The sequence below is a fragment of the Trichomonas vaginalis genome, chromosome II (genome assembly GCF_026262505.1).
Source record: "Trichomonas vaginalis G3 chromosome II, whole genome shotgun sequence".
Taxonomy (NCBI): domain Eukaryota; phylum Parabasalia; order Trichomonadida; family Trichomonadidae; genus Trichomonas; species Trichomonas vaginalis.
Genome location: NC_067204.1, coordinates 8,094,077 through 8,118,305, shown reverse-complemented (window position 1 = coordinate 8,118,305; position 24,229 = coordinate 8,094,077). Strand labels below are relative to the sequence as shown.

Below are 24,229 nucleotides of genomic sequence, written 5' to 3'. Positions count from 1 at the left end.
ATACCAATTAAAAAAATCTGGTTGAACAAAGAGATCAGTATATATCTGAAACCTAATCGTATAAACATCTTGAATTGTCAGTAAATGTGATATATTAATAAAACCGTTTGGTTCAACAAGAGGGGTTATAACCGTAATATTAGAAATTTGAAAGTTTGGAACAATTGTCAAATTGTAACCAGTATAATTTTTCACTATTACTCCATCACGAATTTGATGAATTACAATAGAGTAATTGCCGGCAGGTAAGTCTTTCAATTCGTCATTTCCGCAAGGGATTTTTATAAGACCTTGATCTTTCGAATTATAATGTTGCAGAGTTGAACCACCATTAATAGTTATAGAAAAATCTTCATTTCCGTCGGTGTCGTCGTAAGTAAGGTAAGTTTTACCATCGTTCAATCCGCGTATAACACCACAATAAACTATGGGACCATCAAATTTGACCTGAAATGAATATCGGAAAAGAAATGGAAGTAAAGGATAAAGCATTAGTCAAGGATAGAAAAAATTGATATCGAAATTCAATATGATATTTTATTTTTTTGAATACTTTTAGTGTTTTGTAAAAATAAAAATCATTGATATATGATACTTAGAGATTAAAATGAATATTCAAAATTTATAAATATAATTGAATTGTTAAATTGAAATGATTCTCAAAACTAAACTTTGCAATAACGTGCATTTGTATGACATTATCTAAATTTGAAATGTACCTTTGGGTGTATGTGAAATGGTATATATATGAATTATATTAAAATTATGCAGTTATTACAATTCAAAAAAAAAACTATCTTATGATATTTATTTTCAATGAAATGTAAAGTATTGAATTGAATTAAATTTTGCGTAAGTTTTGAGAAGAATTTTTTTTCATTCTCAAAACTTACGCAAAATTTTGTTGTAATAGACATTTGATTGAGTATTAAATATCAAATTATAAATATTAAATTCTACTACGAACATTCTTTATATAGAAATTATTGCGATGAAAAGCCGATACTTTATAAGAATTCGATCACAAACCCATGAACAATAAGGATTTTAGGAAAAAAAGAAAATCGATCGAACCGTTCAATCGATTTTTTTTAAATCCTCATCGAGAATGTATAAAATTATAGTTTTCCATTATTAATTTATACAAGCTGACAGGCAATTAATTCTATAATATCTCAATTTTCATATTGAGAGTTCGGCGATAGAAAAAAAAAGAAGAGAATTTTTTTTCGTATCTTATTCTGTCATATGCACAGAATTTTTTACTAGAAAAATAGCAAAATTTTTGTGATCAATTATTTGAAAGAAGAAAATTCTATTACCTTTTTCATTGTCCGGCCAAACGAAAATGTTCATTATAATTTTTAATGCAATTTGATGGATCCATATTGTACACGTTATACAATGAACAATAAATTGTCAAAAGAAAAATTCGTTTTCAATTTCATTAAATATCCCTTCCAAAAGTGCACGCCGAGCAGCTCGCGTAATTCTGCCTATACTCAGGCATCAATATATCAATCAAAACTAACGATATTTGAATATGATTAAAGGTAGACTAGCAAAATTTTTACCAATTATTTTTGATTTTGGCGATGGACACTTACTATATGGGGGTGGATGTTTGATGTGCGAAGTATCTCATGAATGTTAAAAAATTTCAAGAACAAGTTATTATTTATTCTGAATTTTCTAAAAAAGATGACCACTACGTGGATTCCGTGCGGTAATCTTAACATCGATTACCATATGAACAGGCCTTTCTTCGTCGTATAGTACCAATATTTTTTTTTTGAGAACTAAGAATAAAGTATGCGTTTTTTATGAATTAGTGTTCCATATTAAGTTCTGTCAAAATGTAAGCTATTCAATTCTATCGTCGGGGGAAGTATCACAAATCTATCAATTTTTTTGTAAAAGTATACAAAAACATATGGTGTTGAATTAGTTTATAATAATATAAATATTAAGATTATCCAAAATAAGAAAAACTAGGTTTTGAGAACACTTTTGAGATGATAATCAAAATATTTTGATTGAAAAATAATATATTATTTATCTGATATAGAATGGATTTTTTCAAATTTAAAAATTCTGAAAAATAAACAGTTTTGTAAAGTAAAAAAAATGAACGAAAACTCGAGACCTCGTATTCCAAATGAATGGGTAAGATATATGTATGAAAAACTTGAAAGTGGTGAGTAAGGATGTCAATTTGGAAGAAAAGTGAGAAAATTTTGATTGTGAACTCATCTCTAATATTTTGGCTCCTTAATATATTTGAATCATGATCTTTGAGAAGAGTTCTCAAAAGTATTCACAAAAGCTATTTTTCCTTGAAATTTAAAAATCCTGTTTATCATATATTACCGAATTTAATTCCCTACATATTTCAAAATATTCTATGAACATTTCAATTTTTGAAAAAAACATATTTTTTCCAAATATATTTATTATCATATTTCTAATAATATTTCCTAAAGCGTCACTTTTTACTTCCTCGACGATTATTTCCCTCTCAAAAAATTCAATAGCTTACATTTTGACAGAACTTAATATGTAACATTAGAGAATAAATTAACGATCTCGTTTGGAGAAATAACGGCGAATATCTCCAAATTCCAAAATATAAAATCTAAAATATTAGAAGTCACTCAGGGTTCCCCATGCAGATTGATTCAAGGAGTAATAATGAAAAATTTAGATTATACTAGCTCAGCTTATATCATATGTGTGAGATAATGAGTGATTTATGAGTAAAGGAATTATATTGATAATAATATTATAATAAATTTAACTAGATTTGAGTGGAAATGAATTTTAAACGATTTTATATTAGGAAATGGTGTCTATTTATGCCAAGACATATAATAAATAATAATTTTGAAGATATATTAGCCATAAGACTTGAATAGCTTAGTGGAAAACTCAATAAAGATTAGGACAAGTATTATTCTCCAATATCGATGATTTCAAACTTGGAATTGAGCGAAATTATTTGATAAAAATTCCATTGGAAGGATTTGAAAAGTTTTAACTATAATGAATGTATAACTTATGTGATGAGAAATTGAAATGAATATGAGTTTAAAGGAATAAATCAAGAAAATTTATTAGAATATATACTGAAAGTAGTATATATTGATGGGTTTTGTGACTTTTTTTGTAAACGTAAGAATTCATACAATATTGAACGATTTTGTATCATTTTTTTTAACATATGAAGTAAAAAATGTATGAATTCTTACGGTTTTTATTCTTACGTTTTTGAATAAATCAAGATTTAAAAAATTTTCAAAATTGTAAGACATTTACACTCAGCCCATACATAATGAAATAAAAAATAATTTTTTTAAAAAAATAAACACATTAATTTTTAACATTAATTTTAAAATAATTTATTTTTTTATTCTTACATAAATGACCCAACAAGTAAAACCAGATAAAGTGGATAATAGAATTTTAGAGGATGGTGTTCCTGTTTACATTCAAAGATTTAAAGGAAAACAATATTACAGAATGATAAATCCTGAATATGTGAAACATTTATTTAAAAAGGAAGATTGTGAATTATTAAACGTTAATGATTATGAAAATACTAAATCAAAACTGAGATATAAATATATTGGAAGTGATGAAAGGTGTAAAGATAAAGATAAAGTTTATACAGTTTCATATAATGAATGGAAAACCGATAAGATTAGAAAACATTTAGGAGATTATGGTAAAAGTTCTGAATTCTTTAAATCTAGTATATACGAGAGAGTAAAAGAAATTAGATATAATTATCATTCATGAATGAAAGATTCACTACCATAATGAAATAAAAAAATAAAAAAAATAAAAAATAAACTTTAAAAATTCATGTCTCAGAATCAACATAGAACTTTAAGAAACTAATGATTATTTGAATTTATGAAATCAATTATTTGATTCATTCTTTCTTCAATAATTTCTATTCTTTTTGTTAAATCATCAATTTTCATTAATGAGGTGATTCTTGATTGAGGAATAGATTTTAAACTAACAACACCTTTTATTTTTGAAATTTTGAATCCATGACCCTCTGGGTCTTGGACTCTGTCCTCAACTTTAAACATTTTATTCAATTTACATGTTGTCAATTCTTCAAATAATTTTTTATTATTAGCATAATAGTCATTAAATTCTTCAACAGATGAAAAAATTTTTATTTCAGTAATTGGTTTAACAACGTTTATTTTTTGTTGAACATTTTCACTTTCATTTATTTCTTCCTCCTTTGTTTCATTTATTTTTAAAATCGGTTTCATTTATCATTAAATAAAAAATTAGAATATAAGTGATGAAATATATTTTTTAATTAATATTAAATCAGAGATGGCTGCAGGATTCTTTAAAAAATTATGGGAAGGAATTAAGAAAGCTGCAAGTTGGGTTCATCAAAAGATTATTAAACCCGTTGCAAACTTTTTGGCACCAGTAGCGAAAACGGCAGGAACTATCATAGGAGGAGTATTAGGTGCTAAAGCAGGTAATCCGGCGATGGGAGCACAAGCAGGTAACGCAGTTGGTGGAATTGCTGAAGGAATACTTAATAAAATAGGGGGTAGATAGTGGAAAAATAAATATTATTTTTATCTCAGTATCGGTTGTAGTCGACGATAAACCTTATCTCCTTTATTTAATACTTCCCTTACCGGAACATTAGGTGCTATTTGTTCAGCAACGTCACTAATTGCTTCTTTATTCTTAAATATCCAATTTGCTCCTTTCTTAATCCCTTCCCAAACTTTATGCGCTCCTCTTTTTACTTTATCCCACAGTTTCTTAAAGAATCCTGCAGCCATAGTTGATTATTTCATTAAAATTAAAAATTCATTTTCATCTTTTAATTTTGATTTTTTATTTATTAATAAATGACGACTAACTATTTGGTGCCAAACACTAAACCGATTAATGGAAATGTGTTTCATTCATTCGAAAAGATAAATGAAATATTCGCAAAGAATGATGGTAGAAGATATTATAGAGAACTTGAAAGTTCATGCTATGACTCTGATGCTCCATATTTTGATGATAAACAAACTCATTTAAGAATTACAAATCCGGCTCATGATGTGAACCAATTAGGTGACACATATATTAAACGCAAAGTTAAAGCAACTCTAGTTTCAAATAAAGCTTTCACATGTGATGCCACTTTTAAATGCATGCGTTTATTCGTTGGTTACAAATCATCAAATCAAAGCTTTAAACAATTAGAAGTAGAAACCGAAAGAGGTGATGCCGGTTATCTTCAGATGGATTGCGCCCGTGAATCTTTCGCATTTGCAACATATAAACCAAAATCAGAAAGGAAAGTTAAAAAGTTTGTTCATTCGTTATATAATAATGTTCAAAAATATGATAACTCAGTATGTGGAAAATATATTGACCCTTCAGAAGTTTTCAAGAAAGCAAATGAAGAAGTTGATGTCACTTTTGATATGATTATTCCAGTAAATGATTTGTTAGCATTTCAGGCGTTCGATGATTATCCTAAATCATTTGGTGAAATCATTCTTAAATATTATGTTTTCAGGGATACTTTAGTATTTTGTCAGGTTGACCCGTTAAGAGTTGCTGATTTACAAAATTACGTTTATGAAAAGATAACTGATGAAAATTATGAAAAGATTATGAATCATGTTTATAAATATGATCGCAAATTCCAACAAATCGGACTTCCTGCCAAATTAATTACAAGCTTAGCCACTACATCTGCTGACGCAACAGTTGAAGACGTTATTATTTCATGCACAAAGATGGAAGTTTTAGAGGATAAATGCATTACACCAGGATATGGTTTAATTGAAGAATCAGTTAAAGCAATACCACGTTTATTTAGTAAGGAAGATCCATTCATGATTCCAGCTCAACATATTGACGTTCGTTCACTAAATGGAGGTTGCATCACTCCTGAAGGTATTAGCTCAGATTTCTCATACGCTCTTCATAATGTTACAGATGTTGTGTTAACATTTCCGAAGAATGCAATGCAAAGAACGGTTTTAGAAAATCCAATGCTTCGAGGTCTTCAGGTCACTATAGATTCCAGAAACTTCCCCGATCAAGCGATGACCACAGTGGGTGACATATTCTTTACACGTATGCTTCAAGCTTCTGATTTAGATGGAGTGAATGAATGCACAGAAGAATACGAGGACTCATTAACTAGACCACTGAATGATGATGATGGCGCACCATTAGCTAGAACATGGAAAGACCAAACTTCATTCTTATGCACTATTCCAGTTCAACGTGATGGAGCGGGTATATTCTTTGATGGATTAGAAACTTTCAACTCACAAGTTACAGTACAAGTGAAAGCTTATCCAATCATTCAGGGTGAAAATGACACTTACTGTTCAAAAGTGACAAATCCTCCTCAGGTTTGGTTTACTAGGACTACATATTGGACATGGACACCGGATGAAGGTTTGAAATATCATCCAACAGGTACACCACCACAGTATAGAAGTTCATATGATGAAATATTGATGAATAGAAATGTATAAAATTATAAATTTATTTTTGATTAAATGGATTTAAATTCTGAAGAATTAGCAGGAGTATATAATACATACGTAGATGATATGATTAATGAAGCATTGAGTGATAATAGAAATGCTCTATCTAAGGAAAAATTAATGAAAATTCCATATTCTGAATGTTACTTAAATTCAATCACTGCAGCAATTGGTAAACAAATAAAGGTAAAACATTAACGATATTAAACAAATTATCATTATTGCTAACACTTCCCCCCATTCACATGTGTTAATTTATATCAACCGTTCAGGTTCACCTTCAGATGATACATTTGAATCTTTAAAGCATTTAATCAAAATTCCAATTATTTATTTATCACAAGAAGAAGCAGAAGATTATTTAAAAAACTTTGTAATGTATAAAGAATTATATAATACAATCAAGAAGCAAGGATTAGAGGATAAAATTATTGATAAACAACGGGATGAATTATTTGAAACACTTTCTATTTCAAATTTTGATAGAGAATTTTTGCATTCACTCATTTTTCTAGATGATGCGGTGAAATCAAACTAATAACAAATGAGAAATCATATTTTAATCAGTTATTAACTCAATGTCGACACATTCAGTGTTCATTCTTCATGGCTGTTCAATACTTTAAAGCATTAAGCACAAACATTAAATCAAACCTGTCCACCCTTTTCATTTTCAGTGGTTTTAGTCGTCAACAGTTGAACGTTATGCTTTATCAAGTGAATTTACCAATGAGCATTAATGAACTTTACACACAATATCAACAATTAGGAGAACATGGAAAAATAATAGTTGATTTAAATAAAGGTTCCATTAAATTCGAATAACTTTTTATAATTAATTTTTATTTTTATTTATAATTAAACATGACAGAAATAGCAAATCTTCTACAGGTTCCATTAAAACAAGGAACAAACAAAAAGGGTGTATATAATAGAACTATGAAAGTTCCAGACGGAATGAAAGAATTAGTCCACATTGTTGCCGGTCTTCAAAAGGATGTTAAACAAATGAGAAACGTTTTAACATTACCAGAAGCTCAAGCATATGCCAAACGTCACGGACCAAATTGGGAAGCACACGAAGCAGACATTACGGGTCCAAATGGAAAACCTGATGGAATAAATGAAGTTTTCGTTACTGATGGTCAAGGAAATATTAAAGTCATAAATGGGTATAAATTAACAATGACGGATTATCCTAAACGTAAAGCATATAATGAACATTATCCTATGCAATTTGATGAAAATGGAAAAGCTGTTAAACAATACATTGGAGAAGGTGAAAATGGTCCAATTAATTCATACCGTCATAATCCATATTCTTACTTCAATGAAGAATTAAATGCTATTGAAGAGGGACCGGATGGATTACCACGATATGTTAATCAGTTTGATGGTCAATATGCAAATTTAAGACCTGAAATTCCAGCTAAGAAATTCTTTAAAGTTGCTTTATTCGATCCAGTGTTCAATGAACAGAAAGAAGCAATGAAAGCAGAATTTAAACCAATTCAAGTGGCAAGAATTTCTTCATCTTCACTTGCAGAAGCGTTCAAGGAATTGATAAAGAAACCACTTTATTCTCAACAAGGTTATAACTTTGATTTAATTAAAGAAAGTGATAGACGTAAATTAGAAAAATCAGATGGTTTTAAGAATGCATGTAATGAAATGATTAAAGATATTGTAAATGATAAAATAAGACTGGAAGAAACTCAAAGCAATATCAATAACATTATTGGTGCAGTTACAAAGAAAGTATAAGCAAACAATGATGAACCTTGGGATATTACCGTAACAACTAAATAAAACTTTAAATATATTTTTTCTTTTTTTATTCAATTATAAATGAGAAGACGTTTCACAAGTCAAAAGAACACTAACGCAAAAGCAGAGATTACGGTTGGTTATAACGTAAATGATGATAAATCACGAATTATTCAAAATGTTAAAGTTAATGTTAGTCCTGAATTAACAAGGTCAGCAACTCAACCAAATTTATTAACTCGTGACTTACCGAAGAATGAGGAGAATGAAGAAAACCATGAGAATGGAGACCCAATCATTTTATCTGAACCCGGTAAAGAACCTGTTGAAATTCCCACTTATCCAACATACCCCCCACCTCTTTCATCAAACATCGAGAACCCAGGAATCTACGATTACAGTCGCAATGCGCCATATAAAATAGACATTAATTCTGAATTAATGAAAATTTACCGTGATATCATAACTGATAATTATGATTCAATAATAAATTTAATTGACCAATCCGGTTTAATTATTTTACCTTATGAATCATTAATTCACATTATCGCCATTCTTTGTGATGTTCAAGATTCAGACGTGAAGATTCAATTTTTCATAGATGATGAGGTTTCATGCTGCGAACAGTTGCAAAAATAAATCCTATAAAGGATATTAGCACAATTAAGATATCAAAGAACGGAACAACAACTGAACTTCATTTAACATATAATGATATTTATAATAAAATAGTTGATGAATATAAAATATCACTTGAAAAATTCTTTGTTAAGGCTATTTAATATTCAAGCATTAACATTATCGAATAATAATCCTTTGAATCATAATCGATAATAATTGACCTTTCACCAGTTTCTATCGTTTGTTTTATTTCTTTTTGTTCCCCACTATCCGGATCGGTCATTGTAATTGTTTTTGTTATAGTATCAGCTTTATCTTTAACTTCAATCTTTTTTCCATCGGGATATTTAAACCAAAATTCCAAAAATTCGATATTGTCAATCTGTTCATATTTTAATCTATCAATTACATTTTTAATACCATCTGAAAATCTTATGAAATGGTCATTATATGGGTTTGATTGAACTAAATTTGAATGAAGTGAAATATAACCTGATGATGAATATGACATTGACTCATATTTTCTGAAAACACTGAAATTTATAACATGAATGAATTTCTTATTCGTTGATTTATGAATTCTTGAGGTAATCTTATTCTAGTTTTATTTATCACTGGAAAATAACGCTTTACCATATTTTTAATCGTAATAAAAAAATGTCAATTATCAATATTATTTCGAATAATAACTGTGAATTAAATTTAACAGTTAGCGGAATTTATAATGTTACTCTCGTTTCTGTGAGTGGTAAATTTAATCCCATTCTTTAGACCCTTCAGATTATATATCATTTATTAAAGATGACCATGAGCCGCATAGCGGCGGGGTCGTAGACCTAAAAAACGTATGATATGTATATAAATAATGTGATAACGAAATGGGATATTAACATGATTTTAAGTTATTTAAATGAATCATTTATCGTATGGTATGAAGAAAATTTTAAATCAAAACCTGATAAACTTTTTGAACTTGATGAAATAAATAATCTTATTAAATTTCCGCTGAAAATTAAATTTTGTACTCCTCATCTTCGTTCATTGTTGGGGATATTAAATTTTGAAAAAGATGTTGGGGATGTTTTGTATTCTGACACTGGGTCCAATTTCATTTTAATCAAATGTGATAAAGTTAATACCCCAATGAGATTTTCACATCAAACATTAGACCCTAACTCTTACCCATCAATACAAAACATTTTATCCATCAACTTAAACATATTTTCTTTATCATATCCGTTTCAATTATCCGGGAATTCATTTATTCTTCATTCAAAAGATTTATCAAATATTAAATTTAGAATAACTGACCTATTTGATTGTGATTTAGAATTTATGAATGAAATATTATGGCAATTTCAAATAGAAAAAATAGCTGATGAGATAACAGATTAAATATTTATTTTTAAATCGTAATAAATGATTAAACAACAGCAACCACAGACCATTACATACGCCATATATGCATATAATTCAAAGACGGCAGAACAAACGCAAATGTTGAAATATGGAGATTTGGAGATAGTATTGAAAAATGACCATTTCGAATTCGTTTGCAAAGGTGGTGCAGTGATATCAAATATAAAAGAAATTTTATTTATGAATTCAAAAATTAAAGGAATAACGGATGATATAACATCAATTCCACCAGAAGAACAAAGATATTACGCATTAAATGCATTTCCTAAAGTTTTGAAGATTGGAAGATTTAATTTAAATGAGGAATTCATAAAAGGTTTCCTAAATGACATAATGAAGAAAGCAGATAAGGAATATGTTAACGATGAGTTAAATAAGAAGGCAGATAAGGAATATGTTAACGATGAGTTAGCAAAGAAGGTAGATAAGGAATATGTTAACGATGAGTTAAATAAGAAGGCAGATAAGGAATATGTTAATGAAAAAGATAATGAAATTATAGAAAGGGTTGAATGGTATCATGAACGGACATTGAAGATTTTAGAAGGTAAAGCCAATACAGGGTGGGTTTCAGGATGTTTAGACCTTAAAGCGGATAAAACTTATGTTAACGATGAGTTAAATAAGAAGGCAGATAAAACATATGTTAACGATGAGTTAAATAAGAAGTCAGATAAGGAATATGTTAACGATGAGTTAAATAAGAAGGCAGATAAAACATACGTTAACGATGAGTTAAATAAGAAGTCAGATAAAACATATGTTAACGATGAGTTAAATAAGAAGGCAGATAAAACATATGTTAACGATGAGTTAAATAAGAAGTCAGATAAGGAATATGTTAATGAAATATACCAAAGTTTAGTTGGAACAAAAAATATTGAAACTATTGTTGGCGACTTTTCTGTCAATGAAGAAAACAAATATTTTAGATGGGAGTTTGTACAGTCCTTAAGAAATGGTATACGGTATAAACTCATTCCGAAAAATAACAATGAAATGTATGTAAGCTATAAAAAGAATGATGGTACACAAGTTAAAGTTCCATTAGACAACAACTGCTACTTAAACTTATATGGAGACGAACAAAAGAAATATTTAAGAGTTTATGAAATGACGGATATGACATTGTCTAACGTAGCTCCAGCACCGTATTATTATGACTATGGTGTTGACGCACGTGTAGACCCAAAAAAGCAAACATTATATTTAGATTATTATAGATATAAAAGATATAATGCAATAGAAAAAACGAGAATAGTATACTATTATGAAGATGACAAAAATAAATATTATAGTCAAGATTTTACATACCCTGAAAACATAAGATTATATTATAAAAAATATTCTGACACAAACCAGAAGAAACCCGAAATAGTTACACTATATTTTAAGTTCAAAAGAGACAATCCTATAATATCTCATATGTTTGATTTAATGAACCCAGTAGGTTCTATTTATACATCTATGGATGTGAGAGGTCCTCAAGCAATGTTTGGTGTTGGTGCATGGGAACAAATAGTCGACAGGTTTTTGTATTGTGCAAACTCTTCAAAGGAAACAGGGGGAAGTAAAACAATTACGGGTGAAAATTTACCTGCACACAGTCACTACATAGATTTAAGCACATCTCAAGCAGGTTGGCATAAGCATAGATATTGGGATTGGTCAGGAATGACAAAAGGTAAAGGATATGATGTTAAAGATGATGTTAAATTTGCCATAAATTGTTACTGGAGTGACACTCAGGGAGAAGGAAACCATACACATCGCGTTTCAGGATATACACAAACAACGGGACAAAGTAAAGATTACATGCCACCTTACATGACTGTATTCGCATGGTATAGAGTTCAATGAACGCTCAATGTTTGTGAAACAAACTTTAGGAGCTCCAAAAGAGCAAACAGCATAATTTAAATTTTTATTTTAGTATAAATGAAGATTCTACCATATGGTGTTATTGGAAGAGATAAAGATGGAAACCCAATATTTGATCCAAAGTTAAAATTAAAGTTACTGACAAGACAACAACTTGAAAAGTTGCTGAAACCAAAACAGGATGAGAAAATGAGAAAATGAGAAAATGAGAAAAAAATTTAAATTATGCAATTTTATTTTTATCATAAATGACAAAATTAATTAAGCCAACTATTTCTAAATTAATGATACAATGAAATCATTTCATGGAGTACTTATCCCAGGTTCTTCACAATTAGCCGGGGCAGGTGTTGTGACTCAAGGTGGAACATTAGCGAATCCATTCAAATTATTAACTAAAGATGAACTTAATAAAATGATGATAAAATAACTGATACAAAAAATTATTTTTATCATAAATGAATACCCACAAGCTCAAAATTTACCACGAATCATAACAAGGGAGGAAATGATAAAAATGATGCAAGAACATGTTAAAAATAACAAACCACTAAAATTGAGAAAATGTGGTTATGCGGTAATGATGGAAAGAGAGATGTTGTCGAAGAGGAATAAAAATTAAATTTGGATAGAGTTTAAAAATTCATCTTTATTAAATTCATCTCTTCCAATCAATTTATTTATTCTATTAAATTCTTTTATTTTTGCTTCACTCAGTTTAAGGATTGAACGATAAGTTTCTAATTTTTCGATTATTTCTTTCCTCTCTTTATCGTTTTCAACCCCACCACATTGTGGCTTCTTTTTGTAATAACATATTTTTGATTTAATTCTGTTTAGTTTTTTTTATATTCATCGTCTGGACTCTTGACTGCTTCGTTGTCACTCATTTCTTACGAAATAAAAAAATTAAATATTATTTAAATATAATGGAGTAATAAAATAAATCGGAATTTCTATTAATTTATTGTTAACCTCAACTAATGCATTGCCGTTAATATATCTAACAAATTCAGCTATTGTGTCAAATCTTCGTCTTCTTTTTGTCATTAATTTATCAGTTTTTCCATAATCGAGATGAATCAAAACTTTATCCCCTTGTTTAAAATTCATGAGCCCCGAATTAATTTGTTCACGTTTAACATCATTTAACCTTTCCATTTGCTTTCTAATATATTCCCATTCTTTTGAAATATCATTTTTCATTTCCACTGGTTTCATGTTTATAGTTCTATGCCATGTATTATTGTAATAATATACTAACTGTTGTATGATGGAGTCATGATTTCCATCCCAGTATATCTGACCATTAACCCCTAACACATCTCTAAGAGTTCTCATTACCGCATCAACTATTTTATTATGAAACGTATATGGAGAAGATGAGAAGTAAAAATTAATTTGTGGGAAATAACGAGCCATAGTTGCCTGAAATCCTTTATCACCATCACTCTTTTTCATCTTGTTTCTTATATGATTCAATTTTATATTTCCAATACTTTTTCGTTAATTCAAAACTTGATTCCACATTTTCTTCTTCTGGATATGTTTCGTTAGGATTGAAGTTCTTATATGCTAACACGTAACGAATCATTGATGCATTCGATGATAAAGAAAGATTATGAAGCATGTCAATTTTATAAACAAATGTTTCTTCAATAATTTTATCAATTGGGTCAATCATAATTTCAACGTCTTTATTGCAATAATGAATAAAATATTCTAATCTATTCTTAAAATTTTTAGCATCATTGAGATATATTTGATAATCTGAATCGGATATTGTTTCTTGAGTTAATGCTGAATAAAATGAATCTTGAGTGAATGGTTCCACTTTATATAATTCATCTTCGTAATTCTCCCATGTGATGAATTGATAAGGGAAAAAGGATTTAACACGTGATTTATTGTTTCCGAAATCTTGAGTGAATTGGTCTAATGTCCCACCCGCTATATAATTTCTGATGTCAATAAATCTTAATTCATATGGACAGTTTGTTTTCTTTACAATGATTTGCTTAAATTGAGAAGAAGAACCTAGCATTGATTTTATTTTCCATTTTGCAGTGTTTAAATCACGAAGAATTAAATTTAAATCAAACTTTCCCGAATTAAAACCTATGATATTCACTTTATTGAATTCCTCATCTAGAAGTTCTTTAAATGCTTCCTTCTGTTTTTCATTTAATGTATGGGACTTCATTAATTCTTCATATTGTTCAATATTTGATTTAGCAACTAATGAACAGGTTGAAAATAAAAACTCAATCCAATCAGAAATAAAAGAATCACTCGAAGTTAAGCAAAAATTCCTCGTATATGTTTTATCGTGGTCTACGACCTCGCCGCAAAGCGGCTTTAATTTAACCGTTGATGATACCATGAATGGTTTTAAGTAAGCGTTTAAAGTTGCACACTCAGAAAGTTGTAATTCTTCTTTAGTCTCTAATGTTTCGAAGTCAAAAGTAATATAATATCTTGTTGGTTTATAATATTCCTGCAAATTGTGAGCTAATAGCCATTGATATATCTTCTGTTTCGTAATATGTGGTGCATATGGCTGCTGGGTCTTTTGCAATTGAACGTCTTGAATTAATCTTCCATTATTTTCTTTACATTTCTCACAATGTTTTAAAAATCTTCTTTGGTTTTTCCTTTCTGGATCATCACGGATAGAATATACTTCTTCTTTGCAAAAGGGGCAAACTTTATATCCTGTGAGTGCTTCAACGTCTGTTATTCTGTCAGCGTGAAGTTTTCCACATGGACTCTGTGTTAATAAAATATTTATTGTTTCAAATTCTGGATCTATCATTATTGAATCCACTAATGGAAAGTCTACCTTGTTAATGTCTACGTCTTCTGGTTGAGGAACACAATAATAGAAATCAATATTAACATTTAACATTCTTGCTAACCTCTCACTTTCTGATGAAATGTCAAATCCTTCATATGCATCTATGGCTTCATTTAAATAACTTCTACGAGTTTTAGGATTAACACCATCAGGAATGTTATAGAAGCGTTTAAATAACCTTCTACCTTCGGCTCTAATTTGATTATCATTCATTTTAGCTGTTCCATTTTTGTTCATTTATGTAAGAATAAAAATTAAAAAATAAATAAAAATAAAGTTTATTTTTTAAAGTCCAGGGCTAAAGTCCATAAAATGAATTAAGAACACATAAATTTTTATCATCTGCGACGTGACGAATACATTTTAATTTACTCAAGAATGTGTACCCTGATACATTAAATCTAATTCCTGTCTTATTTAATTTCACAACTTTGAAAAGGAATGTATGAATAGCTATAAAATGATGAGATGATGTTTTATGGGTTGCTTCCATTTTTTCTGAAATAAATGAATAAATATAATGTTTATAAGTTTTCATATCTTTTATGTTCTTAATAACGAATGGTATAGACTTTTCCACTTCATCTTCCTTCGGTGCTGTTCTTTCATATGAAACATTATTAGTATCTTCAACAATGAAACCACAATCACACAAAATTTTATATGTACCAATTGTTTCTTTTGATATTTTATCTAACAAATCAAAAACTTTATCAACACCTGTACATTTATTTAAATAATAATTTGTGTAAATATCATGGTCTTCTTTCTTAATCGTATTTGTTGCATATGTTACATTTTTCAGTGCTTTTTTGAATTTTTCAGAATCAAGAGGAGGTGAAAGTAATATACATGGATAATCTCCATCGTCAATAAATTGTAACTTATGTTTATGAATAAATTTTGTGCCTTCTTCTGAAAGTGTTTCATCTATTTCACCATCTAATAAATTTTTAGTAGATTCCAAAAAGTAATTTTTATATCTTTCTTCATGAGATTTTTGAACTTCTGATTCTGAAGCTGGGATATTCATTAAACCCTCTACTTCATTCTCATTATATTTTTCAACTTCTCTTAATTCCTTAATTTTTTCATCTATTTCATCTCTTATTTTTTCCAGTCTTTCAATTTCATCATATTCATCATCTTTAATCCGTTCTTCATAATATTCAGGGAAAACATCAGGTTCTTTAGGTTTTTCTTCTTCAGATGTGGGATATAAGAAATTTATAACATCATCTTTATTCATTTTTCCATCATAATCTAAATCATTTAATAACTCCGCGAATTTTTGACAATTTCTTAAATGATATTTATTAACTTCATAACTCGCCTCCTCTAATATATCCTTTATTTCCTCGTTTGTGAATCCCAATTTTTTAACGTCGTTAGTCTTGACACTCATTTTCATACGAATTAAAAAAATAAATTATTCAAAAAATGTAAGACATGAATTTTTAAAGTTTATTTTTTATTTTTTTTATTTTTTTATTTCATTATGGTAGTGAATCTTTCATTCATTATATGAAACTGTATAAACTTTATCTTTACACCTTTCATCACTTCCAATATATTTATATCTCAGTTTTGATTTAGTATTTTCATAATCATTAACGTTTAATAATTCACAATCTTCCTTTTTAAATAAATGTTTCACATATTCAGGATTTATCATTCTGTAATATTGTTTTCCTTTAAATCTTTGAATGTAAACAGGAACACCATCCTCTAAAATTCTATTATCCACTTTATCTGGTTTTACTTGTTGGGTCATTTATGTAAGAATAAAAAAATAAATTATTTTAAAATTAATGTTAAAAATTAATGTGTTTATTTTTTTAAAAAAATTATTTTTTATTTCATTATGTATGGGCTGAGTGTAAATGTCTTACAATTTTGAAAATTTTTTAAATCTTGATTTATTCAAAAACGTAAGAATAAAAACCGTAAGAATTCATACATTTTTTACTTCATATGTTAAAAAAAATGATACAAAATCGTTCAATATTGTATGAATTCTTACGTTTACAAAAAAAGTCACAAAACCCATCAATATATACTACTACTGAATTAAAAGACATAACTTGCATAAAAATAAAGGATTTAGCTAAAATATTTTAATAACTCTCGATTATAGATCCGTATTTTTCCCAAGTGAGCGGGGTATCTCCAATCCCAGCCCTATCGTCCTCCCAGTGTCAGTTTTCAATATAAAATCCAAATTTTTTTGAAAATAAAAATTTCGAGAAATTTTTCTAATTTTTTTTCTTTAATTTCAATAATTCAAAATAAATTTTGGAGTAAAAAGACACTATTTAATGAAATTCATATGAGTGAATGTGGATAAATACTCTCAAAACATACAATTTATCTATTTTTTCTTTATATTATCAACTAATTAGTGATAATTTTTTTTGAATCAGATTTTTTTTTTCATTAAAAACATAATATATAACACAACAATGATGCACACATACGTATCTACACATCAAAATATAAAGCTTGTTTTGGTCTGGGCATCCCAACCCAAAATTCTTAAAAAATTGAATAAAATTGAATACTTGGGGCTGGGATACCCATCCCAAAACCGAATTGAATTTTTTGAATTAAAGAATATATTTATGTATTTATAATATACATGTGATGTCTATAAAAAATACTAAATTCTAAAAAAAAATTCAATTTATTCAAAACGTATACTAAGTGATCACTTCATTAGTAGGATCAGCAATCCTACTAAATGGTGAGAACGCCACTAACTCAAAAGGGAGTCCTTGGAGCTCTTGATCTCTTGTCAGTAGAGTTCATAATGAGGCATGGCATCTACTGATTAGAGATCAGAGCAATCCTACCTTACCTTCAGGAGCTACAAAGCTCCTAATCGTTACGAGAGGGAGCCTTGGAGCTCCTGAAGCTCATCAGCAGAGGCTATTTACCATTTGGGCCTCTTCTGATGAAAGATGCGAAACACGTCTACGAACCAGGAGCTTCAAAACTTCTAATCCTTACTAAAGGGAGCTTTGGAGCTCCTGAGTCTCCATCAACAGAGTCCCAGATGGTAAATGTCCTTTGCTGATGAAAGATGCGAAACACATCTACGAACCAGGAGCTCCAAAGCTCCTAATCCTTACGAAAGGGAGCTTTGGAGCTCCTGAAACTCCTTTTACTATAAAATAGGACAGTTTTCTTCTGAGGTTCTCATCAAATCTAAGACTTCAGAAGAAAGCTGTCCTATCAATGTATACTTACACTCTCATGGACTACAAGTGTACAATTTTAAGGCAGAGATTATCCGAGGCCTCTCATCAAATGAGGGACCTCGGATAATCTCTACCTTAAGTAGTCAAATAACTTTTCTCACTATTTAGGAACAAAAGAACAAGAGTTGGAGTACTTTAAGGCAAGATTCTTCCGAAATCTCTCATCGAATGAGAGAATTCGGAAGGACCTTGCCAAATCCTTGAACGCCAATATCCTTGGAACTGAGCTAGAACCAGGGAGAAGTAGCATACTATAGAGCACGATGGTAATCTCGGAAATGCTTATATCGCCTCAAGCACAATATTTAAGAAGTCTAACTCATATATACAAGAAGTCAGGCTGAATAGATATTGTGCATATGGTTTGCAGAACTCTCATGATATTTCAAATTCATGTTATCCCAAAAAGGTGACACTTTGGGTGTATCGTCCATCCCAGGGATGCAAAAATCACATCACCTTGGATCGAGAGTCTCGATCCCAAAAATTACAAAGTATTCAAAAGTTTCGAGATATTTAAATTTTAATAAAATTTTCGAAATTTAATTTTTTTCGAAAGTGTCAAATAACGTATTTTCTTTCAGAAATATTTTCCAAAAATTTCATGTTCACGTTTATAAGCAATATATACCGAGTAATATTTTTTGGCGATGTCAGAATTTTTTTTGAATGGTTTACGATTTTTAACATAGGTTTATTCCTAATATTACTAAATGAATATTTTATTTATTACAATTTTGGTCGCTTAAATTCAAAAACCATAAAATTTTGGAGTACTTCTAAAATATTTTTCATTGATTCCGAATAAAATCAGTTAGCCTAAGGGAGTTTGCTTTCACATTTCTATGTGGATTACTTTCATTTATATTATTTATGAATTTACAAAAATATTCCTTGATATAATTTGCCAATTCTTAAATAAATGTTAAGTACTTTCTCTATATCAAGCTTGAGCATAAAACGAGTAAAATTTAGGAATATGACTGATTTTTAGATGTATATTTTGCCAATTTGAGGTTTACAATTTGTAAAGTGTCTCCAAACCGAATTTTAGAATTGGAGAAGATTTTTCTCCATACGAGATCCTTCATTTAAATTCGTAAAGAAACAAACTATTATAAAGAAAATTATATAAAAATATAAATAAAGTATTAATAAATCTATATGTTTATTTATATATTAAATTCAAATATGTCAATTCTTTTGAGTGGATAAATCTATCCTATATGTCGGGTCAGGTTTGAACGAATGTGCTTTGTAGAAGAATTTTCTCATTGTTTCTTTTGCTTCTTCAACTCCTTGTCCTGTTGTATCTGGAGTCAAGATTTTTTGCATCCACGCTGGTAAAAGTTCGTTCAAAATTTCGCTTTCAGAGTATCGTTTATCGGCCAACAAAATTGTGGCAAAATCGCTTTTAGAACTCAATATCGTATCAAGGGAAGCGATTACATTTCTAAGAGAATTCCATTTTATGAACTTTGTTGTTGGAAATTGGAAGTATTTGTCCAAATAGTCTGCTCTCAGCTCGACAGTATCATTATATGTTTCCATCATTGGGAATCCATAAGCAATAGCTGTTCTGCAATGATGGTTAGAGAGATCTAATGCATCTGCAACAATTCCACCGGCAACGCACATTAGAATGCCTCCTCTCATGTTATCTAATGATCTGTAGAAGGAATCTAAGAGAAGAGAAGCTTTCATTGGGTCAGGTTGTTCAATGAAAATCAATTTGTTGTTCAAAAGGTCAACCTGTTGGTTCGTGTTGCGCCATTTAGTGACAATGGTGTTCAATACCTTGAAAGAAGGGAAGAAAACGACCATTCCGTCGGGAGTTGCTTTGGATGATTCGATTAAAAGGGCCATGATGTTTCTAACTATGCCAATATTAGTTGTTACATCATTAGGAGAGCAAACCAATGACTGTTGGTCGTTGCCGTGGCTGATGGTCATAATATTTAAATTATAATTTCCTTTTTCATCGCGAGGAGAATAAACCATGCCAATCTGTGATAGCGGTTTGAATCCTAGAAGCACAGGGAAGAAGCCAGGAACCAAAAGAGCTGAAGAAGTAATAAAGAAATTCTGGAATTTGTCAGTTATCATCGAAAACGCTAAACTTGCATCATGACATGATAATTGGAGTGAAGCAATAGGTACATGGGCCTCTATAGGGTTCTTAAAGTCCGCTACAATCGAAAGAGACTCGTTGTAAGTGGCCAAAAGTGAACAAAAGTTGAAAACAGCGTAAAGAGGGGCAAATTCTTGTACTTGGTCGATACCTTCTGACGCTATATAGTACGATAGACGTGGTCCCATGAAGTAAAGAGCTAATGGTTCGGTAAATATCTCTTGATACATTAATGTAAGCAATTCTGTGGACGAATACTTGGTAAACGTCTGTTCAGAATCACAAGGAAGCAGATTAACAAGGAATTTAAGCAAATAATCAACTCTGAAAAGAAAATGATCCATATTCCACAAAGTTCCGCAGATATTTCGATTAGTTTGATGGGAGGGGACAATGGGGATCATGAACTTAGTCGAATAAACGTAGCCATCTTGTTCTGGGATCTTTACTTTCGGTCCTAAATCAAGAATATCTTGAATTTTAATACCTTTTGCGACGTTTTCGTATTGATCTTGCGATTTCTGGTCATTCTTTGTTGATTCAACACGCTTCTTCAGGTTGTCAAGCTCTCTTTTCGCTTGTTCGAGTAATGGTAAAGTTAAATACGAACTGAGATTGTCGCAGCAGACCTTATCGAGGTAATGGGAGTTGTCGAAGATGAATGATGCTGTATCTGGAAGTCTTTGGAGAATTCTTGAAGGAGATTTTGGATTTAATAATTCAGAATTTGAAATAAAGATAACTTTGAAGTTATGAAGGATAGCACGTGATGCGTAATATGGGCATGCATTGCATTCCTTGCAAAATTCATTAAAACTATCGATAGAGTTAATTCTTTGGTATTGATCAGGTACATTTCCAAAATAATCACAGTGGGTACGACTCCATGAGCATGTATTGTTGAAGCACAGGTCTTCGATGTCATCACTCTCTTTCACTGTTTTATTTATACACTGAAAATGTTTTGATCCTAAAGAAATAGCTGTAATTGATTTGTTAAATGGATCTGGGTCTGCTTCTCTTGCCTTAACAACTATTTGAAAAGCTTCAAAAGCACGCAAATATGACTGATAAGTGTCTGTAGAATAAACAATTGGGCCAATATCCGGATGTTTCGATAAGTATTCTAAGTAAATAGAAAATACTGCAATCAATTTGCCAATTCCTGGTGGAGTTTCAAAAACAAATGGACCTCGTGCGTCAAGTGAGAGTTTAATCTGTTCCATTAAGCTCTTTTGCTCAGAGTATATCATTCTATATGGAAATATGACTTGGAGGTCAACAATTTGGACTCGATAAACTTGTTTTTCGCCTTCAGTCATTTGCATCACTTTTTTTCAAAAATAATTTTTGGAAGAATTTGATCTTCGAATTTAGTTAATAAATATCTTTACAATTTAATATCATTTTAAAATTTCACTTTATATAGGTTTGATATTGGAAATTACATCTTGTTTTCCTTCAATAACAAACATAATCGCTACAAATCTAGATCGATGATCAACACATACAAAATATTCACTACTTATTTCTTGTTTGCCATATCTGGAACAGTTTTGTGAATGGATAATTTAATAAAATAAAAGGGTTATCAGAACTGCAAAAATGATAATACAATGTCTTCTGCTTGATAATTTGCGAAAGAGCAATCTCTAATAAAAACTATTCATGATAAATTCAACAATATTGAGAGAAAAAAAATTGATTAATAGAAAAAAAGTGCCCCAAGCCAGAATCGAACTGGCCTTCCATCCGTGTAAAGGATGTGTTCTAACCGATATACTATTGGGGCTTCACATTTTTAAATTTTTAGAAGTAACCTAGATAATCATCATTTCTTTTTATTTCTATTGCTCAATCGATTTTACATTTTTTTTTTAAATTATGGTTGAAATTTCAATTGAAAATCTAAGTATTAAGCGTCCATCATGGGGCGAGTTCGTCGAGAACTATATCACAAAAGAGCTTATGCCTCCTGTTACTTTAAATCCTTTTCTTGGCGATTTTTTAATCCATAATACTCCTTTATATAAAGTTTCAAACACAAATGTTTTGGATGGAGTCTGGAATGCTTTTAATGGTAGTCTTATTTCATGGCTTCTCTCAAACAAAGACTCAAAATTTATTATTCGTCAGGGCTTTGCAGGATTAAATCGTCTCCATAGATATCAAACTGTTCGTACAATTTCCATAGCAGATTACTTAGTTTCAATTCTCTTTACAAAGTCAAATCTTGGAATTCAATTTTTCTCTCTCGAAAACAGTAAAAAACGTGCATTTCGTCGTTTTAATCTAACGCTACAAAGAAATGGCGGAATATATAACGAAAAGAAACTTTTAATAAATACGATTACAAAAGCTTTCAATATGGACGAAAATAAAGATGGCTTTGAAAAGGAATCAGTTGCATCTCAGATACTTCAAGCTTCCACAGACTTTTATGATCAGCAAAATCAAAATTTACAAATTCGCAATAAAATCTTTGAAATTTTCGAAAAAGATTTCAACATTCCAGCAAGTTCGGTCATTGAATCATTAGATAATCAGCCAACAAGAAACGAAAACGGACTTGTTACTTTTAATGGAACTCTCACTGGAAAAATACCGATTTCTATTACAGCATTCTTACCTACGCAAAAGAGGATGCAAACCATTGACTTAATTCCATACTATTGTTCAGAATTTCTCTTTAATTTACTTCCATTCACCGGAACTTTCGCAAATTACTCACAAGCCATGAGAAAACGCCTCGAATTCTCAATGACCAAAGAAGCCAACGTAAGAATTCAATTATTAACGAAATTAGGTGTCAAAATCCAAGGATCTCCAGAAAAAATCCTCGAAAACGCGGATAAACATGACTTCCCATTTGAAATTCCTGTTCCTATACCAAAATATGTCAGTAAAAACATGATGATCACATCTCGTGTTCCATCTGAGTCTCCTAACATTATTTCCAAGGAATGGGTCTCCAAACTTGCTGAAGGAACTGCAAGAGCCATGTTCGACTACAATATTTTGATTCCAAACGTTTCAAAATCAAATATTATTTCCGAACATGGAAAAGTTTCATTATTTAAGTTCTCTGGTGGTGTCAGACCAGATCCAACATACATAAGGAATGCTTCAAAGCTCATTTCTTCAAAAATTACAAATAATATTTCTTTGATTTCTGAAGCAAGCAAAGATTTGAACATCAAATACCATAAATTAGAGTCATTTGTACACAAACCAAGACAAATTTCTGCGTTCTCTCTCTTTAAGAAGTATCCACGCGAAATTATTTGCTCTTCCGAGTTAATTAGCGGACTTATCAACAATGCACGCGAGGCCAAATTGGATGGTCAGATCTTTGAACCATTTGCCACAAGAATTTCCAAGATTGTTGGCGAATCAAATATTCAACCTGATAAGATCGTTAATTATATGAATGATATTGTTTCTAGAAAGCTCGAATAATTATATTATCTGTAAATTTTTCTATTTTCATATTTTATTATTTAAAATTATTTTTATTTGAAATGAACAAATTTAATATACAAGGCCAAAAGAGTAACAGGACCTGATGGAACATTCAGAGATGCACTCATCAACACTTAAAAAGTCTTGTAGTATTCGTCCACGAATTATTAGTTGATCCTAAAGAGCACAAAGACAGATCAGATGTCATTTGTCGGAATGACAGAAGTCACTGGATCAGTTATTGACAAAGGAAGAGTTTTGTTTGCCGAACCAAGAGACA

The 24,229-nt window shown here is 30.0% G+C and overlaps 6 protein-coding genes and 1 non-coding gene across 7 annotated transcripts, besides 4 other annotated features; 4 read left to right on the top strand and 3 right to left on the bottom strand.

The window, feature by feature from the left end:
* Positions 1-1,832: 1,832 nt before the first annotated feature.
* Positions 1,833-1,873: a mobile genetic element.
* Positions 1,874-2,524: 651 nt separating this feature from the next.
* Positions 2,525-2,565: a mobile genetic element.
* Positions 2,566-4,359: 1,794 nt separating this feature from the next.
* TVAGG3_0505970 (N-acetylmuramoyl-l-alanine amidase family) lies at positions 4,360-4,596 on the top strand (the record flags this gene model as incomplete). Its single annotated transcript, XM_001313956.1, has 1 exon — positions 4,360-4,596. One exon carries the CDS (start codon positions 4,360-4,362, stop codon positions 4,594-4,596), a length of 237 nt encoding a protein of 78 aa, XP_001313961.1.
* Positions 4,597-5,963: 1,367 nt separating this feature from the next.
* Positions 5,964-13,690: a mobile genetic element.
* On the top strand, positions 7,416-8,315 carry TVAGG3_0505960 (uncharacterized protein; the record flags this gene model as incomplete). Its single annotated transcript, XM_051236787.1, has 1 exon — positions 7,416-8,315. One exon carries the CDS (start codon positions 7,416-7,418, stop codon positions 8,313-8,315), a length of 900 nt encoding a protein of 299 aa, XP_051094611.1.
* On the top strand, positions 10,359-12,218 carry TVAGG3_0505950 (phage tail repeat-like family; the record flags this gene model as incomplete). The annotated part of the gene is made up of 1 exon (XM_051236786.1): positions 10,359-12,218. The coding sequence occupies one exon, from the start codon at positions 10,359-10,361 to the stop codon at positions 12,216-12,218; it is 1,860 nt and encodes a 619-aa protein (XP_051094610.1).
* A 1,704-nt stretch (positions 13,691-15,394) lies between the features above and the next one.
* Positions 15,395-16,345, bottom strand: TVAGG3_0505930 (uncharacterized protein; the record flags this gene model as incomplete). The annotated part of the gene is made up of 1 exon (XM_051236785.1): positions 15,395-16,345. One exon carries the CDS (start codon positions 16,343-16,345, stop codon positions 15,395-15,397), a length of 951 nt encoding a protein of 316 aa, XP_051094609.1.
* An 883-nt stretch (positions 16,346-17,228) lies between these two features.
* Positions 17,229-18,823: a mobile genetic element.
* A 459-nt stretch (positions 18,824-19,282) lies between these two features.
* On the bottom strand, positions 19,283-21,811 carry TVAGG3_0505910 (DNA repair DEAD helicase RAD3/XP-D subfamily member family; the record flags this gene model as incomplete). Its single annotated transcript, XM_001313954.1, has 1 exon — positions 19,551-21,809. One exon carries the CDS (start codon positions 21,807-21,809, stop codon positions 19,551-19,553), a length of 2,259 nt encoding a protein of 752 aa, XP_001313959.1.
* A 396-nt stretch (positions 21,812-22,207) lies between these two features.
* On the bottom strand, positions 22,208-22,279 carry TVAGG3_0505900. Its single transcript has one exon. It is a non-coding gene; the product is annotated as a tRNA-Val (tRNA).
* A 92-nt stretch (positions 22,280-22,371) lies between these two features.
* On the top strand, positions 22,372-23,983 carry TVAGG3_0505890 (regulation of tocopherol cyclase protein; the record flags this gene model as incomplete). The annotated part of the gene is made up of 1 exon (XM_001313953.1): positions 22,372-23,946. One exon carries the CDS (start codon positions 22,372-22,374, stop codon positions 23,944-23,946), a length of 1,575 nt encoding a protein of 524 aa, XP_001313958.1.
* Between the last annotated feature and the right edge of the window lie 246 nt (positions 23,984-24,229).